At 43.3% G+C, this 27,135-nt stretch overlaps 1 protein-coding gene across 1 annotated transcript in view; it reads left to right on the top strand.

Annotated features, from left to right (window-relative positions):
- The first annotated feature begins 470 nt into the window (after positions 1-470).
- The window catches only part of xkr7b (XK, Kell blood group complex subunit-related family, member 7b), a 55,807-nt gene continuing 29,142 nt past the window's right edge, over positions 471-27,135 (top strand). The window contains exon 1 of the mRNA XM_061258572.1: positions 471-1,021. Coding sequence (XP_061114556.1) covers positions 471-1,021 — 551 coding nt within the window. The remainder of the gene's footprint in view (positions 1,022-27,135) is intronic.

Genomic DNA, 27,135 nt, shown 5'->3' with positions numbered 1-27,135 from the left:
CTTAAGTTGTTTCTAATCAATTTTCTTTCCGGGTTGTATTACTGTGGACCTCCGCCCCTTTCCATGAGAACCAGGCCAGAACAGCGAGTCAGCAAACATTCGAAGCTCCACCAACATGCAATGGGAAGGAATGGCACTCCTTCTACAGCCGGGAGTTATTTCACCAAACATCTGAATATGTTATATAGAAAATACATATTCATGCAATAACATGGTTGGTTAATTTGTAAATGCAACCAAAGAATCTAAGCATAAATATATTAACCCAATTTGTCCCGAAGACCTGGCCTCGTACTCGCTTTGCCTCTCTCTCTCTCTCTCTCTCTCTCTCTCTCTCTCTCTCTCTCTCTCTCTCTCTCTCTCTCTCTCTCTCTCTCTCTCTCTGTGTGTGTGTCTCGCGCGCGCGCACATCACCCCCTCCCCCTACACTCTCTCGCTCTCCCTTTCCTACTCTCTTTTCTACAACAAACATGGCCGCTAAATCGGATGGAGCAGCCGTGTCTGTGCAGGATGAAAACCCACCTCGTTGTCTGGCAAACCTCGAACAGCGCCCACTTCAAAATCGCAATGCCGGAAAGCGCTATTCTCTCCTGGACTGCTGCTGGGTGCTGTGCGCCCTCTTGGTCTTCTTCTCAGACGGGGCCACCGACCTGTGGCTGGCCGCGGACTACTACCTGAGGCAGAACTACTGGTGGTTCGGGCTGACGCTAGTCTTCGTAGTGGTTCCCTCCGTTGTGGTTCAGGTGTTGAGTTTCAGGTGGTTTGTCTACGATTACTCGGATATCAACGGCAGCGGTAGCGGAGCTGCCGCCGTCAGTGCGGCTGCGGCGGCTGCAGCGGCATCGGGGGGAGATTGCAATTTCAGCACCAAGGGCAGCGAACAGCGGGGCGCTGGCAGCACTGCTGGGGCCAGAGTAGCGCCTGCGACGGGCACTAGGAGCGGTACCCGGAGGTGCTGCAGGATCTGCATGTGGCTCTTCCAGTCCATCATTCACATACTGCAGCTTGGGCAAGTCTGGCGGTAAGACATCTGCTACAGTTTATGCTATATACGCTACATATAAATAAAACACGTGTATCCAGGTAGGCAGAGGAGACTATCCAACAGCATCGTGCTACCTATATTTTAAATACTACAGTCCGTGGAATGTATAGTCAAGACATATTAGCATAGCCAAACTTATGTGGTACTTGAAATTGATAAAAGAATCAGCTGTGGCTCTTTGCTTTACTTGAGGTTTATGTATACCAATTTTCTGTTTGATGCTTTATGATTATGGTGACTGATGCATACCCAGGCTACATCACTTAGCCAGATTGGTGAATGAATCAGTGTGGTCATAAGCAGATACTGAACCTCAAATTGTTCCCAAAAACACATTGCATTGGCTTTGTCCCCATAGCCTAATAAATGGCTGCATAATGTATGGTGATATTATGGATGAAGACATATGCTCTGGGTTTGTGTGCTGTATGCAGCCCTTGTGCTGAATAGCATTTTATAACATGTTCATTTCATGCTTTTATCTAGTATTTTTGAGAAAATGAGAACTGGGTCTTCCTTAACTTACCTGGTTAAAGTCAAAATGAAAAAAAAAAAATCACGACAAAACTTGTAAGTGTATAGTTGAGGATATACCCCACTGTATATCATATGTTGTGACTTAAACTGACAAAAATTCATAAATGTTTGAACTTTGTGTTGTGACAGGGAAGAACTAAGCAATAGTGTGTTACAAGCTAGAACATGTGTGAAGGTGGCCATTCTTAACCTGAAATGTTTCAGTCGTGGGGTTTACATATCCACACTGTGCTGGGTGGTGTCTTTAGGGATACACGTGAGTTTGAAAGGCACCTTGTTGGGATATTAGTATCACATCACCTGTCTCTGCTTTGGTATAGTCATTGGGTCTCTGTCATATTTTTTTTAAATTTGGTTTTTTAAACGTATTTATGTTTTGTAGTCCTTGTGGCCTTTTCAGTTATTTACAGTGAGGCCTTGGAGAATGTGCCTCTCAGCATTTATGTGAGAGAGGGGATAAGATGTTTCCTGCCAACATGTCATTTAATGCGTCTCAGTCACTTATCTCCCCAGTGGGTGCAGACCTTCTCAGGAGAATCAATGGCTTCCCTCTTTCCTTTTTTACACTTAATGGTCAGTTGGGCGGTGTTGCAAATTAAATACCATATCAGTGGTGTTTGTGTGCATGTGTGTGCATATGCATATGTGATAGCAGGACATTTATTTTGCTCAAAGAAAACCCAATCAAGAGTATTTTAGCAGTGATTTGAAACAAGAAAAGTTAGGGTGGGTTGGGGAATTTTTGCAATTCCAATCAAAACAATGGAGAGCATGATTCTATTGAAGTATCCCCAGTTTCATTAGGTTAAACAGTCCTACTCTCAGTCCCCAGTGCTTAAGTAGGCTAAAAATCCACATTTGGAATTGAAGACACCAGACAGATTACAGTCACAGCAGGGTGTGTGCATTCACAATGAGGAGCACAGCCTGCCAGGTCCCATTATGAGTATCAAGATTCTGCCCAGAAAGGCAAAACCCTTCAGTCCCTGTGAGCGACTGGCAAACAAACAGCCTGTACCACTTTCCCCTAGATTTTCATGATGCGTTTCTCCTTTTGATCTCACATCTTGGATTTATGTTAATACTTAATCCCCAGGGGGATGTTGAGGCCTGGCACAGTGCTGGTAAAAGCACAGACAGACAGATGAGTGATTTCTGAAGGCTCAGCAACTTCTCAGCCTCTGTCAGAAGGCACACAGATGACAGAGGAGCAGACCAAGTCGCTCTCCAACAGTAAAACCTCACTTCTATTTTTCACACTGCTTCTGCCTGAATAGAACTATTGCTACATATCCGACAGCACGTATTTGTAGCTGGTGCAACACCAAGCAAAGTATGCTCAGGTACAGTACTCATGAGCATTTCTTTGAGCATGGTGAATTCTGTTTGCAGCCTAGGAGAGTTAGCCCAGCAAAATACTAGTATTTGATCGTATTTTTTGGTTTAGTCCATGTGGATTGTTAAAGATATATAAAGTGACATTCTCAGGAGTGGTTTTCTCACTCCACTAGGGCTTTTTTGGAATATCACTGCTGGGATGCCTACTGCCAGCTGTGCAAGACTAAGCCCTTCTGTTGTCCAGGAGACAACTAAGCTTAAGAACGTTCACAACACAGACTGCCACTTATGACAGGTGCACACCTGACTCCAGGAAGGCTAGCTTTGCATCTCCACATCGGTTTCCAAGTGCATCAGCTCTGTAATCAAAATGGTCAAAGCCCATGGTGGTCTCTAATCAGGACAGCCTGCAAGTTGTGAACCTCATCAAGCTTGTCCGTGCAACACCTCGCCAATATGGCATGACTCATTTATCTAGTTGTCATTGCTGTTACCCCAGTGCTCATGGACACTTTTAATGCAGCTTTAAAAAGCTTTATTGTTCCGATTCCCCACCTCTGACCCAATTTCCATTTCGCATTTTTTACTTTGCAAAGTGAACACGGTGTTTCAGTTCACCCCTGGCATTGAGGAATGGCTGCCCTGTGTGCCTCACTGGAGCCTGGCCCTGCTGGTCCCCAGCTGAGGGCTGTGCCACAGGGCTGGGGTGGCTGTTAATGTGCTTCAGCATTACAGTTTCTCTCAACAAGGCAGGGAATTATAATCTGGAGAGTCATATGTACAATTCTAAAGATTCTGGCATAGGTCTGTGAAATCTTGTTTTTCACTTCAGATATTTCATGTCGTTTAAGAAACGGCCGTTCCGCTCCAACAGCTCTTAATCTCCTGAGTTTTCCAGGTTTGACTTGAATTTTTAATTCTTCACCTTCAAGCAAGGCTCCAAATCATTAAAACGCCTGTTCATTGGTCAATAGACCCCACAGCTTCCATGGCTGCCGGTTGACAAATCAGTTTCAGGATCTGTAATGGGTGGACAGTTGGTAAGGGGATTTTGTAAAGCATATTTGTTTTCAGATTCACTTGTTCTGAGGCTTTCATTCAGAAGAGATTTTGTAGAATTAAATTATGGAGACACAGCTTGGTAGCTGGTCACCATGGACCTCTGTCTAACTCAAACAGATGCAGATGAAGTGACGGTTTGAAGTTACATTTTTAACCTGTAGGAAAGGTGCTTCATCTCAGCTGTTCTTCTTCGATTCAGCGGTGCTAATGTGGGAAAGATTTATTGTAGATAGTTTGTGATTACTGTGATGCAGAACTGCACATGCTGTTCCAGACAGCAGGCAATAATCCACAGCTTCTGATAGGCTGGTGAGACTAACCATAGTGTGAATTATGCTCAATGCTGCCCTCTCACCTGTGTCTCCCTATAAGCCTTTTTCATTCTTCCCAGTAGAGTCATGCAACAGTTCTGCTGTGGTGCTACAATAGCATACGATACAACCTATAGGATAGCAGAAGAGGAAAAAGAGAGACTGTGTGTGCGTGCGCACGCATGTGTGTGTGCGCGTATGCATGGGCGTGTCTGTGATATCACCATTTAGTTATGCCCAACCATTGTTATTTGTATTAAAAAAAAAAATTTTTAATTAGCCTTGGCCTTGCTATAAAAATCAAAGGAGTTAGTACTAAGATGGATAGATGTTGATTATGTTTAATGCCCGTGTTATGGCGGACCGAAAAAGTATGTCTATTCTTCTTTTTTCTCCTTTTTTCTTTTTGAAAAGTAGGGCAACTCTTTCTTTTGATGATGCATGACAGCTGTCATCTTTATTGTGAGCACAATGGCAGTAAACTCTGCCTTCAGCTCATGACAGTAGTTCAGCGCTGAAAGTAGGAGGATGTGTCAAAAAGTATTTTGAAAGAATATGTTCACTGTGGGATAAGTGCTTCCCCACTTGGAGAATGCATTGCTTTTTCCTGACAGGATACCGAAAAAACAAGCCTGATCTCACATACAATCTAATTCAGTTAATCTTCACATTTAATTAAGTTTTCTTTTAATCCCACATTACTTAATTTATTTATAGGCAAACATTCACTTGGTGAAGTGCATTGGGTAAAAAAAATTTAAAACTTTTTTTAAGTTTAACTTTTGCTGTGCTAAAACACCCTTTTAGAATGCAGACTTACTAGATCCATCTTTTAAGAGCTCATGTGTAGCCTACTGCATACAGTATATGCATACAGAGGTGGGAAACAGATTCATCTTGGGATACTCTTCCAGTTTGCTATTTCTGACACCTGCGGTAATAGAGGGATTGTGTTTCCTTCAGCATTCATATACATACAGTACAGGCCTTTGCAGAGCTGTGTGACTCTGCTGTGGGGAGTATCCCTGCTGGCCTGAAGCTTGCCCACTGAAGAATTTTAGAGTTGTGTGACTCTGCTGTGGGGAGTATCCCTGCTGGCCTGATGCTTGCCCACTGAAGAATTTTAGAGCTGATGTGACTCTGCGGTGGGGACTATCCCTGCAGGCCTGATGCTTTCCCACTGAAGCATGTTAGAGCTGTGTGACTCTGCTGTGGGGACTATCCCTGCTGGCTGATGCTTGCCCACTGGGATGTCATGCTGAAACCCATCCACTCGCTGTGTTTCACAGACACGGCAGAAAGCCGATCCCATCTGGTGCTGGCAGTACCAGGCCTGCTCGTACGGGCCCTGAAGCGAGGCGCTGTCAGTAACGCTCGCTCTCCCCATCAACAGACAGCCCTCGGTCTCCTTCTCTGCATCGCTCTGACAGAGGCCTGCCCCGGCCACTTTCAGCCAGCAGAGAGACCAGCCCCTCCCTCCTTTACTCCTCTTTTACTCACATATCTGTTCTCTCTCTTCTTACCATCTGCACTCCACTCGCCTCTTATCTCCACTACTTTTATTATTTCCTTCTGCTCCTCCCCTCTCCTGGCTTGTGTATTCTCCTCTCCTTTAGTGCCCTTCAGAGGAGATAGATACGCCATTTTGTAATGGAGGTTCTGGTATGATCTTGGACTAAATTTCCTCCCCAGTGAGCAACTTTACTGCCATCTTATTTCCCAAACACATTTCTAAAGGCTTATCAAATGTTGGCCCAGTCTATTACACAGCATCAATGCAACACTGTGAAGCACACACGTACGCATACGCTCACACTATCTGCCCAGCAGGACATTGTGAATCCCAAGTACACAGTGAACCAGTACATAATCTCTTTCTCTCCTCTTCTGCCATCCGTTCCTCTCCTCCCCTCTCCTGAACACGGGGAAACGAGAGAGCCGCTTTCAGTCTGAAACAAAAGGCAGATTATCCAAATCCACTTCATTTAGTGGAGCGGCTGTTGAAGCAGGAATCCCAGTCAGCATATTTCATACAACATCATTCCAATTCACCCACAAACCAGCCTAACTGGCGCATCTGCCTGTACAGGCACAGGCTGTGGGGATAGCTCCTGTCCACATCTCCCTGTGGGACATTCTTATTCGGTATTGCTGTTTTCCTTCACAGATAAGTGGGGGTGCTGACATGCTGAAGCGTTATAGCATTATATCCTGAAGGATTTTGGCTGCCCATTGAATAAAAAGCTCTCCTTACTAAACTGTGCGTGATGCTGATTTGAAATATTTCATTAGAAATGCTCTGCTCATATGCAGTGGCTGCCTCTCCCCTTCAGGCATACAGTAAGGAAAGGGATGGAACAAGAAACCGTTTAATTTATTTGTGAACACTGCCACCAAGGCTTAATTAGCTGGAAACAGATAATTTACAGAGGTGCAACAATGAAGCCCCAAAATGCTTTAGTGCTAAAGACAGCCTATTATTACCTCCATTGGAATCGAGAGTTGCCCAGCAGTTTTCTTATTATTGTAATTTATTATAATGGCCTATTCTCTTTTTGCTCTGCTGAATCTGGATCGTCGAAGCAGAGGGCAGAAACTGAAAGTGGCTTTTGGTAGCGGGGCCTGATCACAGGCCTGATCACGGGACATGGTGAAGGAGTGCTGTAACTTAAAGCCAGGCTGTGACGCAGTGGCAACCAAACCATGGGATCACAGAGAGCCTCAGTGGTGAAGAAATGACTTCCTCCACGGAGTATCGATTCAGATACTCCATTTTGCAGGGGTTTAAAAGGACCCCAAACGGCGTATGGTTACGGAGTCACTTGGTCTCGTGTTGCAGTAACTGAAGTGTCAGCTCTCTCGGTGTGTCTTACTGTACATATTCATCAAAGAAGAAAAGAACATGCAATGTGGAAAACAGTGCTTTAATTGTGCCTTGTAAGTAGGCTGATATCATGAGAGGGAGAAAGAGAGTGAGAGAGAGAGAGAGAGAGAGAGAGAGAGAGAGGGTGGATTAGCTTAACTTATTCCTCATAATACTTTCACAAAAAGGATAGGCTTAAGTTATTACCATCTCTTTTTCATCTACACTTCTATTTGGTATCAGAAATACGGTAATAGAATTTTTGTCTATTTATTATTTGTTTAAGGATAAGGAAAGTAATACTTTCTTGAGTACATTACCTATGATATATTTGATGTGGGTATGCGTGTGTGTGTCTGTGTATGTGTGTTTGCATTCAGAGCATATGTTTTCACTCTGGAGCATTGTCCATACTCCCAGCAGTTTTCTGAGCACTGTAGTATTTGCTGTGGAGGCACTTTTCCAACAGAAACAAACACAGGAAACTGCACGCTGAAGCTTCTGCTTTTCATACTGTCACAGTGATGTCTCTCAGATTGTGTGCTGCATGCTTAGGTTAAACTTAAGAGACTCTCTGTCACTCATTCCTGAAATCACACAACTGCGAGTGAGCAAGACTAGAAAGACACACAAAGGTCTCTGCGACTTGGCCTGAATGACAGATTTATTCCCCATTGCCTTTTGATGACACGAACCTCTTTCTTTTTGAGGCTATGACTCTGGGGAAAAGTGAGGGTGTGGCATTAAGTTTGGATTGGAATTACGGTAATGCTATTAGGGGCTCGGCTAGACAAGGCTCTGACAAGCTGGTTAAGCGCTTACCTGTGCATTGTCTGTGCAGCTGTGTTTAAGAGTGTTGTCAGTGGTAAGCTCTCCATGCAGCCGATCTTCCCTCTTAGGTCTGTCCCTGATGGCTGTAAAGCCGATTTGTGTGCACTGTGCGTGTCTGTACGTGCGGCAGATAGCTTAGGCAGTCAACGGTAAAGCTGCAGGAGCAGCAGTAGGTACTGAAAAGTGGTATTTGAAGAGAACAATGAATCCTTTGTGCCTCTGTGCCATCACTAACATTCCTCTTTAATGCCCCCTGGTGTGCAGGAGGACATGGTGTTTCTATACATTGCTTCTTGCTGTATTCGCTGTAAACCCAGTACCCCACTGTCAGTTGCCAGAGGCCCTACCTTAGAGCTCAGATGAGAGACATACTGATGAGAATTAAATAAAACTTTAAATGCCATTTACTCTCCTCGGCTGTAAGTCGTAATTACTGGTGCGTATGAGGAACTGCGCACTGAGATACACTCTCTGTGCGACCATATTTTCCTCCCAGAGTTTTAGCATGGAAATAATTGCCTACAGTATATTTCTGCTATAAGTGTGGGATGTGTTCTGTGGGGAAATTAATTATTTTTAAATGCCAAACAGAGTAATTGGGCTCTTACATATATTGTGAATGTCAGGGAACATTTCCATCATGGCACCTTTGAATAGCCTTCCGTGTAGGGAAACAATGCATCATGCCTTTTAAATAATGCTGTTTGGAGGGGATGAGAATGATCATTGCTTATTGCTAGTAAAGGTTAATGAGAGATGGAGCGAGCTCTGAAAAACGATCATGACTGAACACAACACAGGACATGGTCGATACAAGGACTTATGGAAATGGGTTGGGATCGTATTGTTGTGGGGCGGATCGTATCCCATGTCCCTGTGTCCATGTCACATCAGAGTAGCACACGTGTTCTCAGACACGGTGCGTTGGATGCCTGGGGCAGTGCTGCCCTTCACTGCGCCCCCGTGAGAGAGAAAGCAAACAGTTCAAGGGCAGCCTCAAGAAAGGCGTGAAGACACGGAAGGCATCCACACTCCATGTAGACATACATACAGCGCGTGAGCATGGTTAGTGGGCAGTCCGTCGGCTGGAGAACAGTTGTCTTGTTCAGTTAGTGATGTTGCTGACCTAGTGGCCTTAAGGATGCCAGAGACCTGTTACCATCGTAGTTGGATTTGGGTGCAAGAGAATGAGCTGGCAAGACAGCCCAAACTCACGCAGCCAGTTAGTCACTCATCAGTCCCGTCTCTCAGACCCTCCCACATTGTTCTCTGTTCCGCAGGAGATCCACTTTCCATTGTGTGAAGCTTTCAAAGCCTGTCCCTCTTCTGCTGTGAAGATACTCATGCTGCAGTAGGGTCAGCATCCCTCTCCACTTTTCCCCATGTCAACTCCAGTCCTCAGGACCCACTTACCAGAAGGCTTTTGTTCTAACCAGGATCTAACACATCTTATGTAATGACTGAACCAATCAAACCACCGAAAATGCCCCTGATTAGTTGGATTAGGTGTGTGAATTCCTGGTTACAGCCAAAAAATACTTTCAAGCAAGTGGGTCCCGAGGACTGGAGTTGAGAGACACTGTCTTAGATCACATGATAATGCATCTTCATTGTAGAGGGTGTCCTCCTTTCAATCACAAAAGAGAAAAGGGTTAGAGCAGAACACTCAAAGGACCTGGAGAGGCCCTGGAGCAGGAGGAGCTGCATTGATTCGAATGGGTCTGTGATTGCCACATCTTTGTAGGAGTGGAAACAGCTCTGGAGAGAACAGTAACCAAGCCAATTAGTGTCCTCTCACAACTGACCACAAGCTCTCAACATCCTCCCCGGTTTCCTGAGCCTCTCACATGCAGTGCGGTGCTTTTGCAGCTGTGGTGCTCTTCAACACTGCAACGAGATCCAGTTCTCTTTTATGGCACTCATTGGGGAGACATGCCACTCCATTCAGCAAGTCTAATACATGTACAAAACCGGTATGCAACTAGTGTACATTTGACACATTTCAATTATCAATTTGGGTCAAAGCCAGTGGCATTGGGTGTCTAAATGGCATCCTGTGTTCCTCCGGATGTTTGTACTTTTAGAACATTTTAGAACCAGATCGTTAGATCACCTTGCCTATTCTTATAGGTGTGAAATGTCCTGTGTGAGATACAAAAACCATAAAAACCAACCCTTAAAACAACCTAAAAGAATTATTCAACTAGTCGTGATCTTGGCAGATCTTCTTCTAGCAGTTACTGGCTAACTGCTTAAAAATTGTTAAAATATTCTAGGAAAGGGGATTTTGAGCTAAATGTACCATGGATTGTTCATTCGGTCAATTTGATATTCAGAAGGCATAAGAACTCATTATAAAGGAGAAAAAGAGACTATTAAACCCCATCAGTTCACGCCTTCAGAGTGCACTGTAAGGTGTAAGCCTGAGGCATCTCATAATTGCGCTTACATTTCATACACTGCCCTGTCAGGAAGTCTCACCTGCATTCCATTCCCAAGACCAAAATACAGCATTCCTCCAGCGCAATAGCCCTCAGAATTATTCTCCGTCTTCTTGTTGTAGCCCAGATTGACATTGGGTAATTTCCATAAAAATATATATATATATTCTTAAGAGGAGTTGTTAGGGTAAAATAATGATAATATCTCCCCTGGCGTTTTTTGTGAAGACAGTACATGCATATTTTTTCATCGGTGGGGAAGTACATGACATCTTTTGTATCTTTAAAGCTTCATTACTGCCGAAGAGGAGCTACATTTACTCATTTTGTGTCACTTGGAGATATATGATGCAATGCTTTATTGAACCTTGGTTTTAAATAGCCTGGTTCACTCTTGCAGAAACTCATCTTGTCAAAACTGAAGCAGCACGGGGTCCCCTACACTGCAGGAGGAGGCAATAAAAGAGTCAGACCAACAAACGGCAGGGTGGGAGCCTGCGCTGTTTCAGCGCTGAATGCAGCGCGCATGCAAATCCAGGCCACCCTAGTGCTCCATGCGTGATGAAATATCAGCAGCCGTCAATGTAAGTATGCGTGGAGAGGCTGGTGAGGGGATTAGGCAAACCTACTGAGGGGGAGGGGAGCACAGCTGGCACGACACCTCCTCTAAGTGTGGCTGTGACATAGCAACATAACAACATTAGCACGGTGCCTATCTGAACTGTGTGCAGATGTGTGCAATGCAGCAGGCCTGACCATGCTTCCACGTGAAAGTGGACCCACCATGTCACCTCACCCAGCACAGCGCACCACTCTCTGTAAGAGTCAGGGTTCTGCAGCGCAGTATGGAGATTGAGATGATTTTTTTGTCATGTCATAGTACTGGTACACAAATAAATGTTTAACATTGCCATTTTAAATGTAATAAACTCTTAACTTTATATTCTATTATATTATGAATCTGGTATGGTTGCTCCTGTCCCCTAGGAGTTGGGTTATGGCAGCCTTAAGAAAACCAGTTAGCTTAGCACTCCAAATGAGAGCCATCTCCTCCATCTTGCTCCCCGCCTGGGGAGGGAGGGCTAATTAGACAGGGTGGGAGTTGCTCAGGGGTAATGTACAGTGGTAATGCACTGACCTCTCCTCTGAGAGGAGAAGGCATTCCATAATTATTAGGGCGTGGTGTCCCTCAGGACTGATGATGAGGGATCGAGAGGGAGGCTTCCCTTTGCTGTGTGTGTGTGTGTGTGTGTGATGTACATGTGTGTGTGCGCGTGTGTGTGTGTGTGTGTGTGTGTGTGTGTGTGATGTACATGTGTGTGTGTGTGTGTGTGTGTGAGAGAGTCAGAGACAGAGACAGAGACGCAGATATAGAGTCAACATGCTTTGCGCTGCGGTAGACAAGCTATTATTATATCAGCAGTCTCAAGCAAGCCAATATATCAATATCATTGAGTATCTGATTTTTGGTTATAACCCAAGAAAGCAGGCTTGGTAATATCGTTCACTGACAAACTGATTCAGTGAGAGTGAGACGCTCCAACTATAATGATGTTTCCCTGTTAAAAGGCAAACCAACATGAACAATGCTTGTACAGTTCTTGACTTTGCCATCGTAATTGCAGTAATAAGGCCGGGGTCACATAATTAGCTTCACTCACTGGATGTCATTTCACATCAGCTGCATATGAAACACAGATTTTGAAAACTGAGGCTGAAACACTGAACACTGAGGCTGAAACACTGAAAACTGAGGCTGCTTATTCTCTGGGACGAGAACAGTGTTAATCCAGAACAGCTCAAGTCAAAGCATATGGTTGTGTTAAAATACACCAACGTGGCAGAATGCTTTGTGAACATTAAACCTGCTTGTTAAAGGAAGTGTTGCAGAATATATACGTTTTATAGATTCTTCTGCTGAAGTTCAACACTGAGCACTGGCCACGTTGTGTCTGCTGAATGGTATTTTCACAAACTCTCCTGCAGTCGGTGCACAGCCCAGACCAACAGCAGTGGGATCATGCCTCAGTGCCAGCCACCATACCTGCTGGACTTGAAGCCCCTTCTGCAGGTTTATGCTTGTGCCTGAGCCGGCTAAAAGAATGCCCCTCATGCCCTTCAGTTCCAGACATTTTTTACACCCATGGAAATCCAGAGGGTCTCCCACACACCGACACCAAGCAATCCAGAAAGCCTGGATCTGAGACAGTGGTGAGACAGTCTGCAGAAACACTATGATGAGACTGTGTATGCATGCCTGTGTGTGTGTGTGTGTGTGTGTGTGTGTGTGTGTCTGACAATGATTGCATTTTATGATTGGCTGTCCATTAATTAATTAAAAAAATTATAATTTAAGAGTCTGTAAAATGTTGAAATAGTATGTGATGGTAAAAGGATGGGTCTGTGTGTGAGCTTGTTTATGGGTGCATATACACGTGTGTACTGGCGTGTGTGTCCCTTTGCTGTCCTGCATTCAGGGCAGTGTGACAGCAGGCCAAACTGAGACATACACAATCTGAAAATGTGGCAGTGAAGATATTGCAATGGCACATGAAACTGATAATGCCCTGTGGACTGGGAGGCTGTGGAGGAGTTCTGTCCAGCCTTTAGTCTGGATTTAACCTTCAAAAAATAATGGTAAACCTTTGCTTCCTTACACTGTGTCTGTGTGTATGTGTACATTGGGGTTGTATCTAATTACTACAACATAACTGAATGCAGTAGACAGGAATTCAAAATTCCTCTGGCTTTTGTGAATGCTGTAATTTTGCTTCTTTTTCTCTTTATTCTTTATTCACCAAGATTCACCATGGTGTCAAATCAGGATAGATAACTGTTTGAGTTACATTAGGTTGTACTGGCAAACTACTTTCTGAACATCTATTTCCAAACTGATTTCTGAACATAGATTTATTTGAACTTAGTCATTCATTCATTCATTATCCTAACCTGCTTATCCTGAACAGGGTTGCAGGGGGCTGGAGCCTATCCCAGCATACATTGGGTGAAAGACAGGAATACAACCTGGACAGGTCACCAGTCCATCGCAGGGTACACACACCATTCACTCACACACTTATACCTACGGGCTATTTAGACTCTCCAATCAGCCTAACCTGCATGTCTTTGGACTGTGGGAGGAAACTGGAGTACCCGGAGGAAACCCACGCAGACACGGGGAGTGGTGGTTACGGTAAATGACTGGGACTCGCAAGGTTGGTGGTTCGATCCCCGGTGTAGCCACAGTAAGATCTGCACAGCCGTTGGGCCCTTGAGCAAGGCCCTTACCCCTGCATTGCTCCAGGGGAGGATTGTCTCCTGCTTAGTCTAATCAACTGTACGTCGCTCTGGATAAGAGTGTCTGCCAAATGCCATTAATGTAATGTAATGTTAACAATGTATATTAGTTAATATTTATTCATGCACATTTCAATCCCTTATGCTGTAAGTTATACGTTATCTGATTGAAATTATAAGGTAATACACTGAGACAATAGTTCCTGCTGTTCTTATCTGTTGGTACAGAGACTGAATGCAGAGAGCTATGGGTAAGTATAGTGACCATGAGTGCGCAATGATATTTCACAGGCAAAGAAGCAGAACTGAGCCTGACAGCTGAGTGGCATTTGGCAACAGCACATATTCTGGGAGAGAACTCACAACTTAGATTGGTGCATCAGAGCTAAACGTAGTAATTTGAACACAGACAGTGAAAGAGAGAGAGTGATGATGGGGATAAAGTTTCATTTTTTCCCACAAAAGAAGGGAGTCTCATATCCTCTGTCTTATTCTGCCAATTTCTGCCAAATTACAAGGTACAGCTCCCTAAAATCCCAAGATAGGAGATAGCAGGGCTTAATAACATTGTCATTAAGGAAACAATGAGAAATAATTCAATACAGAATTTTTAAGCTAAGATCTCACACTCACTTCAAAAGGTCCAAATAGGGTTATTCATTTTGGTCTTTATCATACATAATACTAGACATTTGAAGGGCAAACTTTATTTGAATTGCCTCAGGCTACTTCTGAAAGCTTTACATTTTAATGACAAAGTAGAAACAGTAAGATGGTGTCAACCTGAAGCAAGCTGAGTTACTGATGAAGCTATGGTCAACATGGCTGCCTTAATCTCTATGGGAAAAACAATTGAATTTTGTTCTGGGCTAAAGGTTCCAGAGAGAGAATGAACAAGGCAGGAAACTGCAGGCAGCTTTGACTTATTCCCTTATGAATTGGGAAAGGACTAGTGTCAGCCGTTTGTAGTGACCATGACTGTGGGAATAATAAACCACGATACAAATCACATGGACAAAATTACTGCCCAAACCAAATTTCTCTAGGGAGCTCCATAAGAATTTCCAGTCTAGTCTGTCAAACGCTTCTTCTGCATACAAAGGAATAACAGTGTAACATGCATTGTGCTGTCTCATTTCATTTATTACCTACTGTATATTTAAGTGCCAAATGCTATCAGCAGCAAAGTATCCATTGCTAAGTCCTGATTGGTTCATGTGAATACATTTCTCTATATATTTGTCTAGGCTTAAAGCCAAAGCCCTTGAATACAATTTAGCATCTGAGTGAAATGAAGACAGTGGATGCTTTGATTATTGAGAAGAGAATGCCATATTGCTATGTTCATGAAAACAGCCAGTCCCAGTTGTAGAATTCATTGCTACTAATAGAACTGGGCCTAGGATGTCCCTGAAATGTAGTAACAATTCTGGCAGTGTACCATCTGGGCTCTGTGCATTACCTTTGTTGTATCTTTCGGTAGTGATTCCAGTTCCCCGAGAGAAATAGGATGTCCTAAATCAGCTGATTCTTCTTCATTCACTAAGGGTGATCAAGAACCTATAAGAACCTGTTGGCACAGTCCCCTGACAGAAATTCTCAGGTTACTTCTGGGAATCTTAACACTACATTAATTCCATGTTGGTCAGATGTCATGCCTTTAGTGGGTAAATGGACAAAATTGATATGCACAATTTACTGTTTTAGTTTAAGGGCTATGAGCCTGCAAAAGGTTTACTTCCCTTGAAATAATAATTCTGTCACACACTGTGCATGATAAACTCAACCTTTCTTTCTCATAAATCGTGCAGTTCTCCTTGTACAACTTGTAAAAAAAATTTTTTTTAAATGCTATATTTTTTAAGTCTGTTCAAGAGATTGATATTGCTATTCCTGTCTTGATTTTATAATTCCTTTCATGTAGGTGAAATGCATAGATGTAAAATCCCAAACAAAGGCCTTAGTTGCCGAACATATTCATATAGTATATGTGACTCATTCTATCATAATCAGTTGTAAGTCGCAATGCACAATTTCACATAAAATGCAAGTGAAAAAGTGTAAATATTTGGCTTTTTTATGCTTTCATCTTCATTTTGTAGAACAATATCTTGGCTTGCATAATCTGCATGTCTTAATGCCAAATTCAGGGTAAAAATATAGTTTTTAAAAACAAAATATCAAAGTGAAAAGTAACACCAAAGTTGTTCATTGTTTGGAGGCTAGCAAGCTTGTCACTGTTCACAAACAACCACATCAGCTGTGTTCGTGGCTACTTGTTAATGTATTTGCTTTCATGGTCTGTCTTGATGCCTCACAGCAAGGAGGTCCCGGGTTCGAATCCCCGTCGGCCGGGGCCTCTCTGTGCGGAGTTTGCATGTTCTCCCCGTGTCTGCGTGGTTTTCCTCCGGGTCCTCCGGTTTCCTCCCACAGTCCAAAGACATGCAAGTTAGGCTGATTGGAGAGTCTAAATTGCCCATAGGTATGAGTGTGTGAGTGAATGATGTGTGTGCCCTGCGATGGACTGGCGACCTGTCCAGGGTGTATTCCTGCCTTTCGCCCAATGTATGCTGGGATAGGCTCCAGCCCCCCTGCGACCCTGTTCAGGATAACCGGGTTAAGATAATGGATGGATGGATGGTTTGTCTTGATGTCAAGAGTACAGTTTCAGAGTAAAAATATCTTTTTTAAAGGTTTAAACATGGCAAGTTATAGCCCGGAAGTTTTGTTAGCCCAGTGTCGTTAGTCTCCCACTCTCATGGTTTGGTGGCACTCAAAACGCAACACGACACTTCATATCTGGAGTAGAGAGATAACTTTTTTATCATTAGAAAGCTTACATTATCCTCTTTCGAATAGTTTCTAAAACTGAAAATATGTTTTGGGGTCAATGCGACTGATTTTGATGGAGCAGGTCACATATGATATACAGTGAGCTCCATAAATCTTAGGACAAAGACATATTTGTGATTCAAGTTCAGATTTTCAGGTTTTATTAAAGAGTATTGCATGCATATAGAAATTGCAGCAATTGTTAGTACCGAACCCCCCCCCCCCCAACCCCATCCCGCCCCCCCATTTCATGATTGCATAATACCTGTGGCAAATGGCACATGTGTTTCTGATTAGTCAAGTGTGTTCAGATGCTTCCATAGAGCTTTCTTATCTTAATTCTAGGTTTTTGATCGCCTTGGAGTCTGTTGACATTTGTCAAATAAATGCTAACCAAAATATTTCAGCAAAATGCTATGTGAATAACACAACTGTATACCCATGGCAGACTAAAAAAAATAATAATAATTTAGTTTAAACAATTCTTGAAATTTTGAAATTGACACATGTCAGGGTTTCATTATTTCCATATTTGTTCTCATCCACAAATTAAGGTTAATCTTATGGCAGAGGAGAAATCAACCGCATCCTGGTATCCCGGTCTGTTCTTTTGCACATGTAATGTTGACAGAGGGATCATAGCCTCCAGTAGCATGGTCTCTGCTGAGACGGAGGTACTCAGCAGCCAAGGCTGCATGTGGTTAAGCAGGGATGACTGTTGCTTTCCTGTTTATTTTTGCCTTTTCAAGGCAGCTTGGGAGAATTCAATTTCAGTCTCAGGTCTGGTTTATTTTGGAGAACAATGGGACACATTGAATGGATTCCCAAGGCTGTGTGAGAAGCCTAGTATGCCTACTGTAACCAATACCTCCCTTTCTTCCCCTGTAACGCTGCGAGAGATTCAGCGGCGGATGCCATGCTGTGTTGTGTGGGATCAGGCAAACAGAGAAAAGCATGGATCAGAATCTGCAAAAAGGCCCGTGTTGTTTCATGGATATAAATCTTATTTGGACTGTCAGTCAAAAAAGAGTGTGAAGGTGTACGAAACTGTCATTATGACACCCAGTTCTGCTTCATCAACAGGAAATATAGGGGAGATGTTGTATTACAGAAAACCTGCTCTTTAGATGAAAAGAGTATTTGACCATATTGAAGGTCCTTCTTGCACTTTGCCATGTTGTAACAGACAGCCTGCATTCCAGCATTATGCAAGACATGAGATGAATGATACCAAGATTAGGCTTTTCGTCTTTCATGAGAGAAGATGTGCTGCATGTCAGTCTGAGACTTCTTGTCGATGACTGAAGACGTTTCTTGTTAGGATGCATGGATTCACATTTTTTAGGGTTATCAAACATCACAGTGATGCATTAGCAAGATAGACAGCCACAGGCAGCACGGGGGTGGTCTCTGGGTTCGCCCAGGGCGGCTGGCTGGGACTCAATCTGGGGTCATGCATGCGGTTTTTGGTCTAAAAACTTCATAAGAAAAAGAGAGAACATTTTTGAGAAAGGAAGTAAGGATGTAAAGACAAGAATAGCAAAATAGATTTCTGATATTCCTTTTTAAATTGAAAACAGACAAAACACAGTCTCAGTTCCCAAATGTGTCTCATCTTTCAGGTATCAGAGGTTAGAAAAAGGCCTTGGGTATTCATTTCTTCCGAGGAATGGAGGGGGAGGGTGGTCTGGGGGCTAGTGGGAGACATGACCTGTTCACGAGGTGGAGGTGCAGAAAGATCCAACATGGCGGATTCTTTCCAATTCCTGCCTACATTATTATTGTATATATTGTATTATAATTATTGTTCAGTTAAACTGTGGGGTATGTGTTGTACCTAATCCACAATACAGAATGTACTCTTATGCATGTGCTGCTGTCACAAAGTATGAAGCTATGTTGAATGTTAGGAATCAATTTGGTAATGTGTGGCATCAAGCATAGTGCTGTGTAGAGCTTGGGATGGGAAAGCTGATCATGGAACAACTGCTGGGGTTGGTGCCAGTGGCCAACCACAACTTCCTCTCTAAAAAAAGAGAGGCAAGGTTTTATCAGAAAACTGTAAAGGAGGGCAGAGCCTGTGTTATTGAATTAAGTGCCCAGACTAGATCCCACCCTTCAAATTGGCTGTGAACCAGACAGATTAGTCATTTCAAAAATATTTGAATTTTTGATGGAGTGTTCGTGGAGTGTTAGATTTGGCTGTAAAGCTACAAATCCTTACTGCAAGGGCTGCTGTCATCTCTGCAGTGGGAATGTGCAGTGCCTATGCGGTGTATGTGCAGTTCCTCACAGATACCAGAAAAAAGTGCTTGTGTGACCCCAGCAGACAGGGAGGACAGATGCATTCTGGGAAATTGGACCAGGGCGCTGTCGGATCTCCTTTTAAATGCAATAGCAGATCATATATATTCATATCCATTCCTTACATTGTCAGCTGGTACAGTGTGTGTGGTCTGCAACATGTTTAAGGGACACAGACAGCCTCTGCCTGCACAAACACAAGCATTTATACACCTTAAAAATACTGTGCAGCTATCTTACTCATGTTCAAGCTTAGAAATATTAATGAAATCATTTAACTGGAGCCAGAGATTTAACAAGTATTGTGACTGAAACTAGGAGTGGGGGCAATACACAGCCAAGCAATGTCTGCCTACACTTTTTTGGTATCTCTTTAGTTAAAAGCCCTGTGAGCTGCTTAATTGCCATTTGGAAAGTCTTTTGGGCCATTTGGCATCTTTGTGCCTTTTTTGCTTTAATGAGGAGATTTTTTTTTTTTTCTGAGGCTATAAGACAGGGAACAGATAGAGTTGGTGGTGATTGAAGATCTGATGTGATACATGCATAGTAGGAATGTCTCCTTTGAGTCAAACAATATGTAATTCTGCAGCATTTGTCTGAGGAACAATGTGTTTAATCAGGCCTTTACATGTGGTCTCGGTCCTCTTCCCTGAGCATCTCAGTTTGATTACGGATTCTTAATAACCGCACCTCTTTTATGCGGGAAATCTGCAAAAACATAAAGCGTCATTTAACTCGTGGCTTTATGTATGTGTACGTGAAACCTCATTAGCGAAGATGCGCATGATTTATCTAGGAAAAAAAAAAAAAATCATATCTTCTTCTTCCTCGCTCTTTTCCTGCTCTGTGGAACGCTGTTATTTCCCCGCGAGCCCAGAGGGGCAGTGCTCACAGCACAGTTAATCACGCAGGCTCTGTGCACTTCTGCTCCTGCCGCACTGCCTCTTATCTGATGTTCTGTTCAAGGGGACCGCGCCAGCCGCTGTGTGCAGGCCCGAGATTGAGCCGCCGTTCCCCGCCTTAGCCCCTCCGCTTTTATTGGCCTGCTCTTAGAAGCGTGCCCCCAGGCACAGATTAAGACAAAACATTTGTCCGCCTGCTAATTACAAAGTATGACCCCCATACTTCAGTTGGCAGAGCTGCTCCGTGGTAGAAATCGGATCCCTTGTACGAGTATATAAAAAACACATTTGCAAATAAGGTTTTCATTATTGAGAGAATGTTAGCCTGGTGTTGAATACAAGTCACAAACATAATTGTTTTTTGTTGCAGCGTTTATTGTGGGGTTTTATTGACTTCACTGATGCTGTGCTAACGGAATTTCAGATATTCTCCTCTGCAAATACAGCACTGCATATTCTGCTGTGGTACTAGAGTAAAATTGTTATTCTCACACATAGCTATTTTCTGCATGTCTTTACTCAGACATGGACCTTCTCAACACTTAGTGTTCTTGTTTGCAGTCGACAGTATGCATATGAATCAAATACAAATATAGAAATTAAACAGCACCAGTGAGTCTCTTTTTGCTGACAGTAGAATTCTAATTGCATTAATTGAATAATAATTCACGGGATGATCACATTTCATCACAAATCTGAACAGGAGTTCAACCAGAGTGGACAAGCTGAGCACTTGTTACTGAACTTCTGTGCTAATTAAATGTTTTTCTGAACAGCGAACCACCAGTAAATATATGGTATTGTCCTGAGGGCGACTGAGAGAGATAGAGAAGGCATGGTGGTGGGAAGCAGAGAATGAGGGGGTGGAGTGTGCTTGGACACGCTCATTTATTAATATCGCTATGAAGGAGTGCCTCCAACAATATATTCAAGGAGGTGATACTGCATGAGCACCTCAGATTTGATAATAAGGCTGTGCTCAATCCCAGTCATGTCAACCTTCCACCTGGGCCTGGTAGCTGCAGTAAATCAAATGGATGCCTAATTATGTAGCTGTGTTCCTGGAGGGCATAGCAACATGAAGTACAGTACGACGTACAGTTGAAAAACAGGGCATGTGGTTTGCATCAGTGCTGTGACTGCGGAAGTCAACACAAAAAAAATTAAATTCACTATTTTGCAGCCAGAACTTGAAAAAGATACCATCGGTCTCTACATCGAGCTGATGCCTTTACCGTCTCATCCAAGAATGGGGCCTTAAAATGAGGTGGATACATGAAGGCCGTTTGAGAAGCAGCCACAGTGACAACATCAAACCCCCCCAGACCACTCCTCTGTGATGACACCATTTAGCGGAGCGACTCCTCTCTGTGACGCAGATAGAAATGCAATATTAGAAAGTCCAAATTGACAAATGAGAAACACGGCGAGATAGTGACTTCTAAAGATAAGATCGGGAGGCCTGGAGGGAAGCAGGAAGTAGTGGAGGGAGGCTGGGGTATGACAGGAGCAGGACAGGGTTTGGTTATATAAGATTTGGAGAGGGGAAGAGTGATGAAGGTGCTATCATGGACAACCACGAAAGCTGGGGTGGGGTACGACGCTGTTGCTAGGAAACAGATCGAAGGAACAAGACAATTTAAGAGGGAGTGCTTGTCTAGAGAGAAGTGAGGAGAAACAGGCCCAGGCGGCACTGTGGAAAGAGAAGATGATTTAAACGGGGGGTGATAGAGGACGTCCGCTTTTGTGGGAAGAAAGTCACACTCCCTGATTCAAGGAAAGGTGGGATGGTAATCTTTGTGACATCTGCCATCTTGATAAATGATTTGAAAGTGCAGGCATAAACTTTTTTGCCTGTATGGGCTCTCACTAGCTAATGGGCCCTATTGATGTGGCTCATTCCACAGCTGATTTAAGGCCTAGAGCCGGAGCAGCCTGCCTTCTCTTCCTGCAGGATTTACCTCACACCTTTTACTGCTTACAGCCTCTCTCCTGCCTCCCTCTTTCAGGCCAAAGTAATCGCAAATTCTGGGCAAAAAAAGAGCTATTGACCCGACTGCAACGCAGAGTGGAAAAGAAGCCAAATGACATATTGGTACATAAATTCTTTTATCGCCAAACAAGTCAGTGTGCTTGTTTAAGAAATGTTTCCTTTTTTTTCTACAAAAAAGTGGAGTCTCGGCCTTACTACCCTGGGAGTAGCAATGGTATTATAGGCCTACCTTAGGGAGAGGCCCTATCTACTCACTTGGACACTCAGTTAAGAACAAGAGTTACCAAAAGGTTTATCACACTTGATAAGGTACTGCTAAACAAATTATAACACTGTAATGAAAAGGCATATGAGTGTGCCTTGAGGTTTAGAACATTCAAAGCAGCCCTCTGGAAAGATAGGTTAACGCACACTCACTTTTATTAATGGTGAGCTTTTGTAGCTTTTATTGCTGAAGTCATGGAAACTAGGCGGGAATGTAATGTCTCATGCCGAACTGGATCTCCCATGAGAACAAGAGCCGGCAGATCCTCACGCAGTATTCTACTTTGCTCTTTTTGCTTGGTCAGTAAAGAAGCATTACTTCTGTGCAAGATGCTGTGTGTGTGTGTATGTGTGTGCATGTGAAAGAAAGAGCGCACTATATGCTTGTTGGCATGTGAGTGTATTGTATGCAGTCTGTGCAGTATACTGTATGTACTGTGTAAGGTGTGCGCTACATGGGTTGAGATAGGTACATGGTAACAGAAGCTGAATGAATGACATGTGAGTCACAGTTGGGCTTAACACAAGCCCCATATGCATAGCAGTGCCAGATCATGAGCTTTCAAGCGGTGGATTACTCTCTGTATTATTAAGGATTACAGGATATCAGTGAACCAAAGCTTGCCGCTGCTAATAGCATCAGATCTATAAGGTAAGAGAGCTACATATGATGCCTTCAACTCATACCGGCTGGCTGGTGGTGAATTTTTAGAGGTTGAATTTTTGAAGGAGAAGAATGTGGATTGTGAATCACGACAAGCTAGTGAATGAAGACAAAAGGGTTTATCAGTTTAAATAAGTTCATGAAAGATGGAAACATGAATAAAAAGTCCTAGGAAGAAATATTATTCTGTGAGATGATCAATATCCCTTTGGAAGGGCACAAAAGCCCTTTAATTACTATCAGTAATTTTCCTTTCTTCTGGAGAGTCTGGAACATGGAGGCAGATCTCGGGGCAGTGAGCCATTATTTGCGGTTTCATATACGGCTTTGAGGGAACAGAAATAAAGGGCTGGATTGGGTAGTTATTCTGATTTACTCCATTAGGTTCCTGAGAATACAAGGATGAAGTTTTGAAAATACATTGGAGGAGGTGGAGAATAGTTATCAATGGGCATTGTGCAATAGCACAGAGCACAGATAACTCAGATGCTGTCTGAATGGTGAGTCGTTTTGCAGTTCAGTCTCACACATATTGAGAATGAAGCCCAGGGTCCAGGTATCTAATTCATTGTCTTGATTTGAATGAGGGTGGGGCCTATTGAAAGTGTTTTAGGGGTTGAGGTTTCCATACTTCTTGCACATTCAAGTCAAGACAAGCAGCAAAATGAACATAATATGCTGTTTGATGTTATATCAAGAGAGCATGGACAGAGCATAATTAATCGATTTAGTATTAATATGAACATATAAATATGCATTTTCCACATGAAGTGTAATGTTTTGTTTGTGTGTGTGTGTGTGTGTGTGTGTGAGAGAGAGAGAGAGAGAGAGAGAGAGAGAGAGAGAGAGCGATAGAGAGAGTCTTTTTTATTTGTGTGGCATCCATCTTTCCCTACACCCCTGAGCTGCCTTTCTGAGTGGATGCTCATTGCTCTGTAAATAACCCGGTCCAATGGGAAGCTGTTTTGTGTTGGGCCCACAGTAGAGTCCTGTTCAAACCCTCCCTGCTGGTGTCGTGTTACCTATGTGATTCCCTATTCACTATAGCCTACATAAAACAAGCTAATTGTGTAGTGGCTCTCAAGCTGCCAAATCAGATAGGGATGATTTCCACTCCTCAGGCAAACAGTAAAATCATTATTTTGGGAGTATGTTTCCCTTTGTCATCCTGCAGATATAAAATAAGTGTTTTTATATGTCACTTTATATACTCTCATAAAAACTGATATATGTTCTTGCCACTGTACCCCACTCCACACACACACACACACACACACACACACATGCGCACACTCACACCACACACATACACACACCTCTGTGTGCTACTCCTGCATTTACTGTAAATCACACTACCAGTCCCAGTGAAGCAAAGTTACTGACCATCCGTCAGAGGTCTTTTCACAACCACCAATCCAGTCGTCATTCCAGAAAATTCTTTAATATGGAATAACGGGGGAGGATTCAATTCAGCAAGAGATCCCACCTGTTTTCCAAACTGACTGACAGATGAAGGTGAAGGTATTTGTCAGCATTACTGAGATCGATGCGCTGTCACCACCATGTCCAGTGCTGCTGCCTGCTGAACCTCGTGCTGGTCCACCCTTCTCCATGCCACCATCTCCAGACATACAGTAACTGCAGTGGTCCCAGCAGAGGATTCTCATGGGAACCAGCACTGTACTTACATATCATAAAAATTGCCAGCAAGAGCATAAATAAGCAAACCTCATTCACAAAAAAAGACAGTACCTGTTACATGAGTGTGCCTTTCAGCAGGAAGCCTGGCATGCAGAAGACCTTTTTTTTTTGGACAGTAACTAGACTACAACTAGGCCACAAACAAACTTTCACACAGAAGATGATTTCCCAAACCTGGAGTTGTGGGGCTCTAAGAGCCTTTGCAATCTGTCACAGGGATCTACACACAGTGAGCTGAGCCCAGCAGTTCATTACTGTTCAAGGGTGTGAGAAAAATGAGTGGGCGGTTTGATTACCTCACCATTATGAATTTGCTTTCCCTCACTGACCATGGGATAATGTATTTATAGGGGTTATAACCCACCGGTTGGACCGCCGAAAGCTCCAGGTAGGCCTGCTTTTCAATCACTGCCATGGAGAAATAAAGATCTCAAAGATTATTTCTTATTTTCCGTATTCCATATTTTCAGCATTCACTTTTCCCCTGTATCACTCACGATATAAAAACATTCCAAATGATTCCCTCACCTGGATTTTTCCATTGATAGCATTTGAACTGAAATGGAAAATACAGTGAGCTCCATGTTTGGGACAAAGACATATTTTTGATTTGACTCTGTTCTCCACAATTTTACATTTGTAATCAACCAGTTTAGATTCTCAGCTTTATTACAGATTTTTCGGTGCCAGATCAGAAACAATCTTCAGGAAGCAGGACAGCCATGGATGTGTCAGTGACTACTGTCAGCAGAAGACTTCACAAACAGAACTATAGAGGATACACTGCAAGACGCAAACCATGAGTTAGCCAGGTTACAGGTTACAGTTTTACAGTACCTAAAAGAGCCTGCAGAGTTCTGGAAAAAGGTCTTGTGGACAAATGATGCCAAGATTCACTGGTATCAGAGTGGTGGTAAGAGCAACCTGGGAGGCGTGCCAGAGCAAAGCACCAAAGGGAACTGCCCAAGTTCTGAAGCCAGTTCAGTGTTCTATTAATGGTTATGTTAGGTCTGCTTTTTTGGATTGAACACCCTGCTGGGATTCGAGACTGGTTTAAATGTTTTTGACACTTCTGGCTGGTCATAGCTGGTCTCTAGCTGGACAAAGCTGATCAAAGCTGGTTAAGCTGGTCGAGTAAAGTGGTAGTGAACTGGTGGACTAGTTAACTATATCGGCTTGTCAGCTGGTGAACAGCTAACACATCTTTAACCAGCTTGACCAGCAGGGCAGCATTAGCAGACTGAATATTCAGGGAATTAAGCTATTTTACATGATCAATCACATTGCTATGCATGTGTCTTGTTAGATGTAATTATGTTAATACATTTCTCTAACATCAAAATATTCTTTTGACAGTTCAGACCATACAAAATGGTAAAAGGAAAACAGATGCTGGTTAAATGCTGAAAAGAACTAATAACAGGCTGGCATTTGCAGATATCCTTCAATCAACATCAGCCTTCTGTTCATTCATGTGTAGAAACAAGACCTGCTCATTTTAATCAGGTTTTGATATTTATTTAAAGGTGTTACCAATAAGGTTTTATGCCATTTTTTGGAACAAGAATTTTACTAAAATAATTATATCCTACGATTGTTAGTGGAATATTCTCATCATAATGTTACCATTACTGAACTACTAAAAATGCAACTTGAACATTCCCCAATTTTCGAGGGGCATTATCACAATGAAATGTTGAAATGTTCAACAGTTGCTAGGTTTCAGGTTTCTACACTACATTTGCTGCTTCTGTTTGCCAGGGTCAAGCCAAAATGTAATAAGTGTGTAAATATATAGATATATAGATAGATGATGTTGGTAGAAAAAAAGGGCTGGATTGCTGCATTGTGTTTCAACTACTAAACCCACTGCCCCATGTGAAGAAGGCTGGGAGGATAGGATGGGGGAGGGGGTGGTGGTGGATAATGTGCACTCAGGCGAGGCCTAACATAACCCAGGGAAAGGTTGTAGGGTGTGTGTGTCTGTGTGTGTGTGTGTTTGTGTGTGAGTGTGTGTGTATGTGCGTGTGTGTGTGCTTGTGTCTGTGTGTGTTTTTTTTGTGTGTGTGTGTGTGTGTGTGTGTGTGTGTGTGTGTGTATGTGCATGTGAGTGTGCGTGCGTGTGTGTGTGCGTGAGTATGTATGCGTGTGTGCGTGTGTGCGTGTGTGTGTGCGTGAGTGTGCGTGAGTGTGTGTGTGTGCGTGCCTGCGTGTGTGTGTGTACGTGTGTGCATGTGTGTGTGCGTGTGTGCGTGAGTGTGTGTGTGCGTGTGTGTGTGTGTGTGTGCGCACGTGTGTGAATGGTGGAAAAAGTCATGCTAAATTACGGAATGGATGTTTATGGAGAATAACACAAGCAGGCACAGTTCATTGAGTTTTGGGGAAGCACAACTGCAGTAAGTGCACTTGAGTGGACATGTTGAGGGCTGAGTGGGTACGGGGGTAGGTGGAGACACAGTGCAGTTGAATGGGCATGTGGGCCAGTGCAAGGAGAGCCTGCTCATTCAGAACGAGTGGATGAGCAGCAGTGAAGGAAAAGATACCTTCCCAATTGCTTTCACCCCCCTACCCCCTGGCTTATTGGCCCGTTTTGTTCTGCAAGAGACTGAACAAGGTGGGTTTCTCTTTTGCAAACATGACTTTCCTTGCTCCATTAGTGTGCTTTATTTTTTTAATCAAGCAGCACAGTGTTCTAAACACCTCTCCAGCTGAACTCTGGAGCAGGAGCCCTCAGGGCAGAGAGAGGAAGG

This window comes from Conger conger, chromosome 10 (assembly GCF_963514075.1).
Source record: "Conger conger chromosome 10, fConCon1.1, whole genome shotgun sequence".
Taxonomy (NCBI): Eukaryota; Metazoa; Chordata; class Actinopteri; order Anguilliformes; family Congridae; genus Conger; species Conger conger.
Note: the sequence above shows the minus strand (reverse complement) of the source record. Positions and strands in the feature narration are given on the sequence as shown.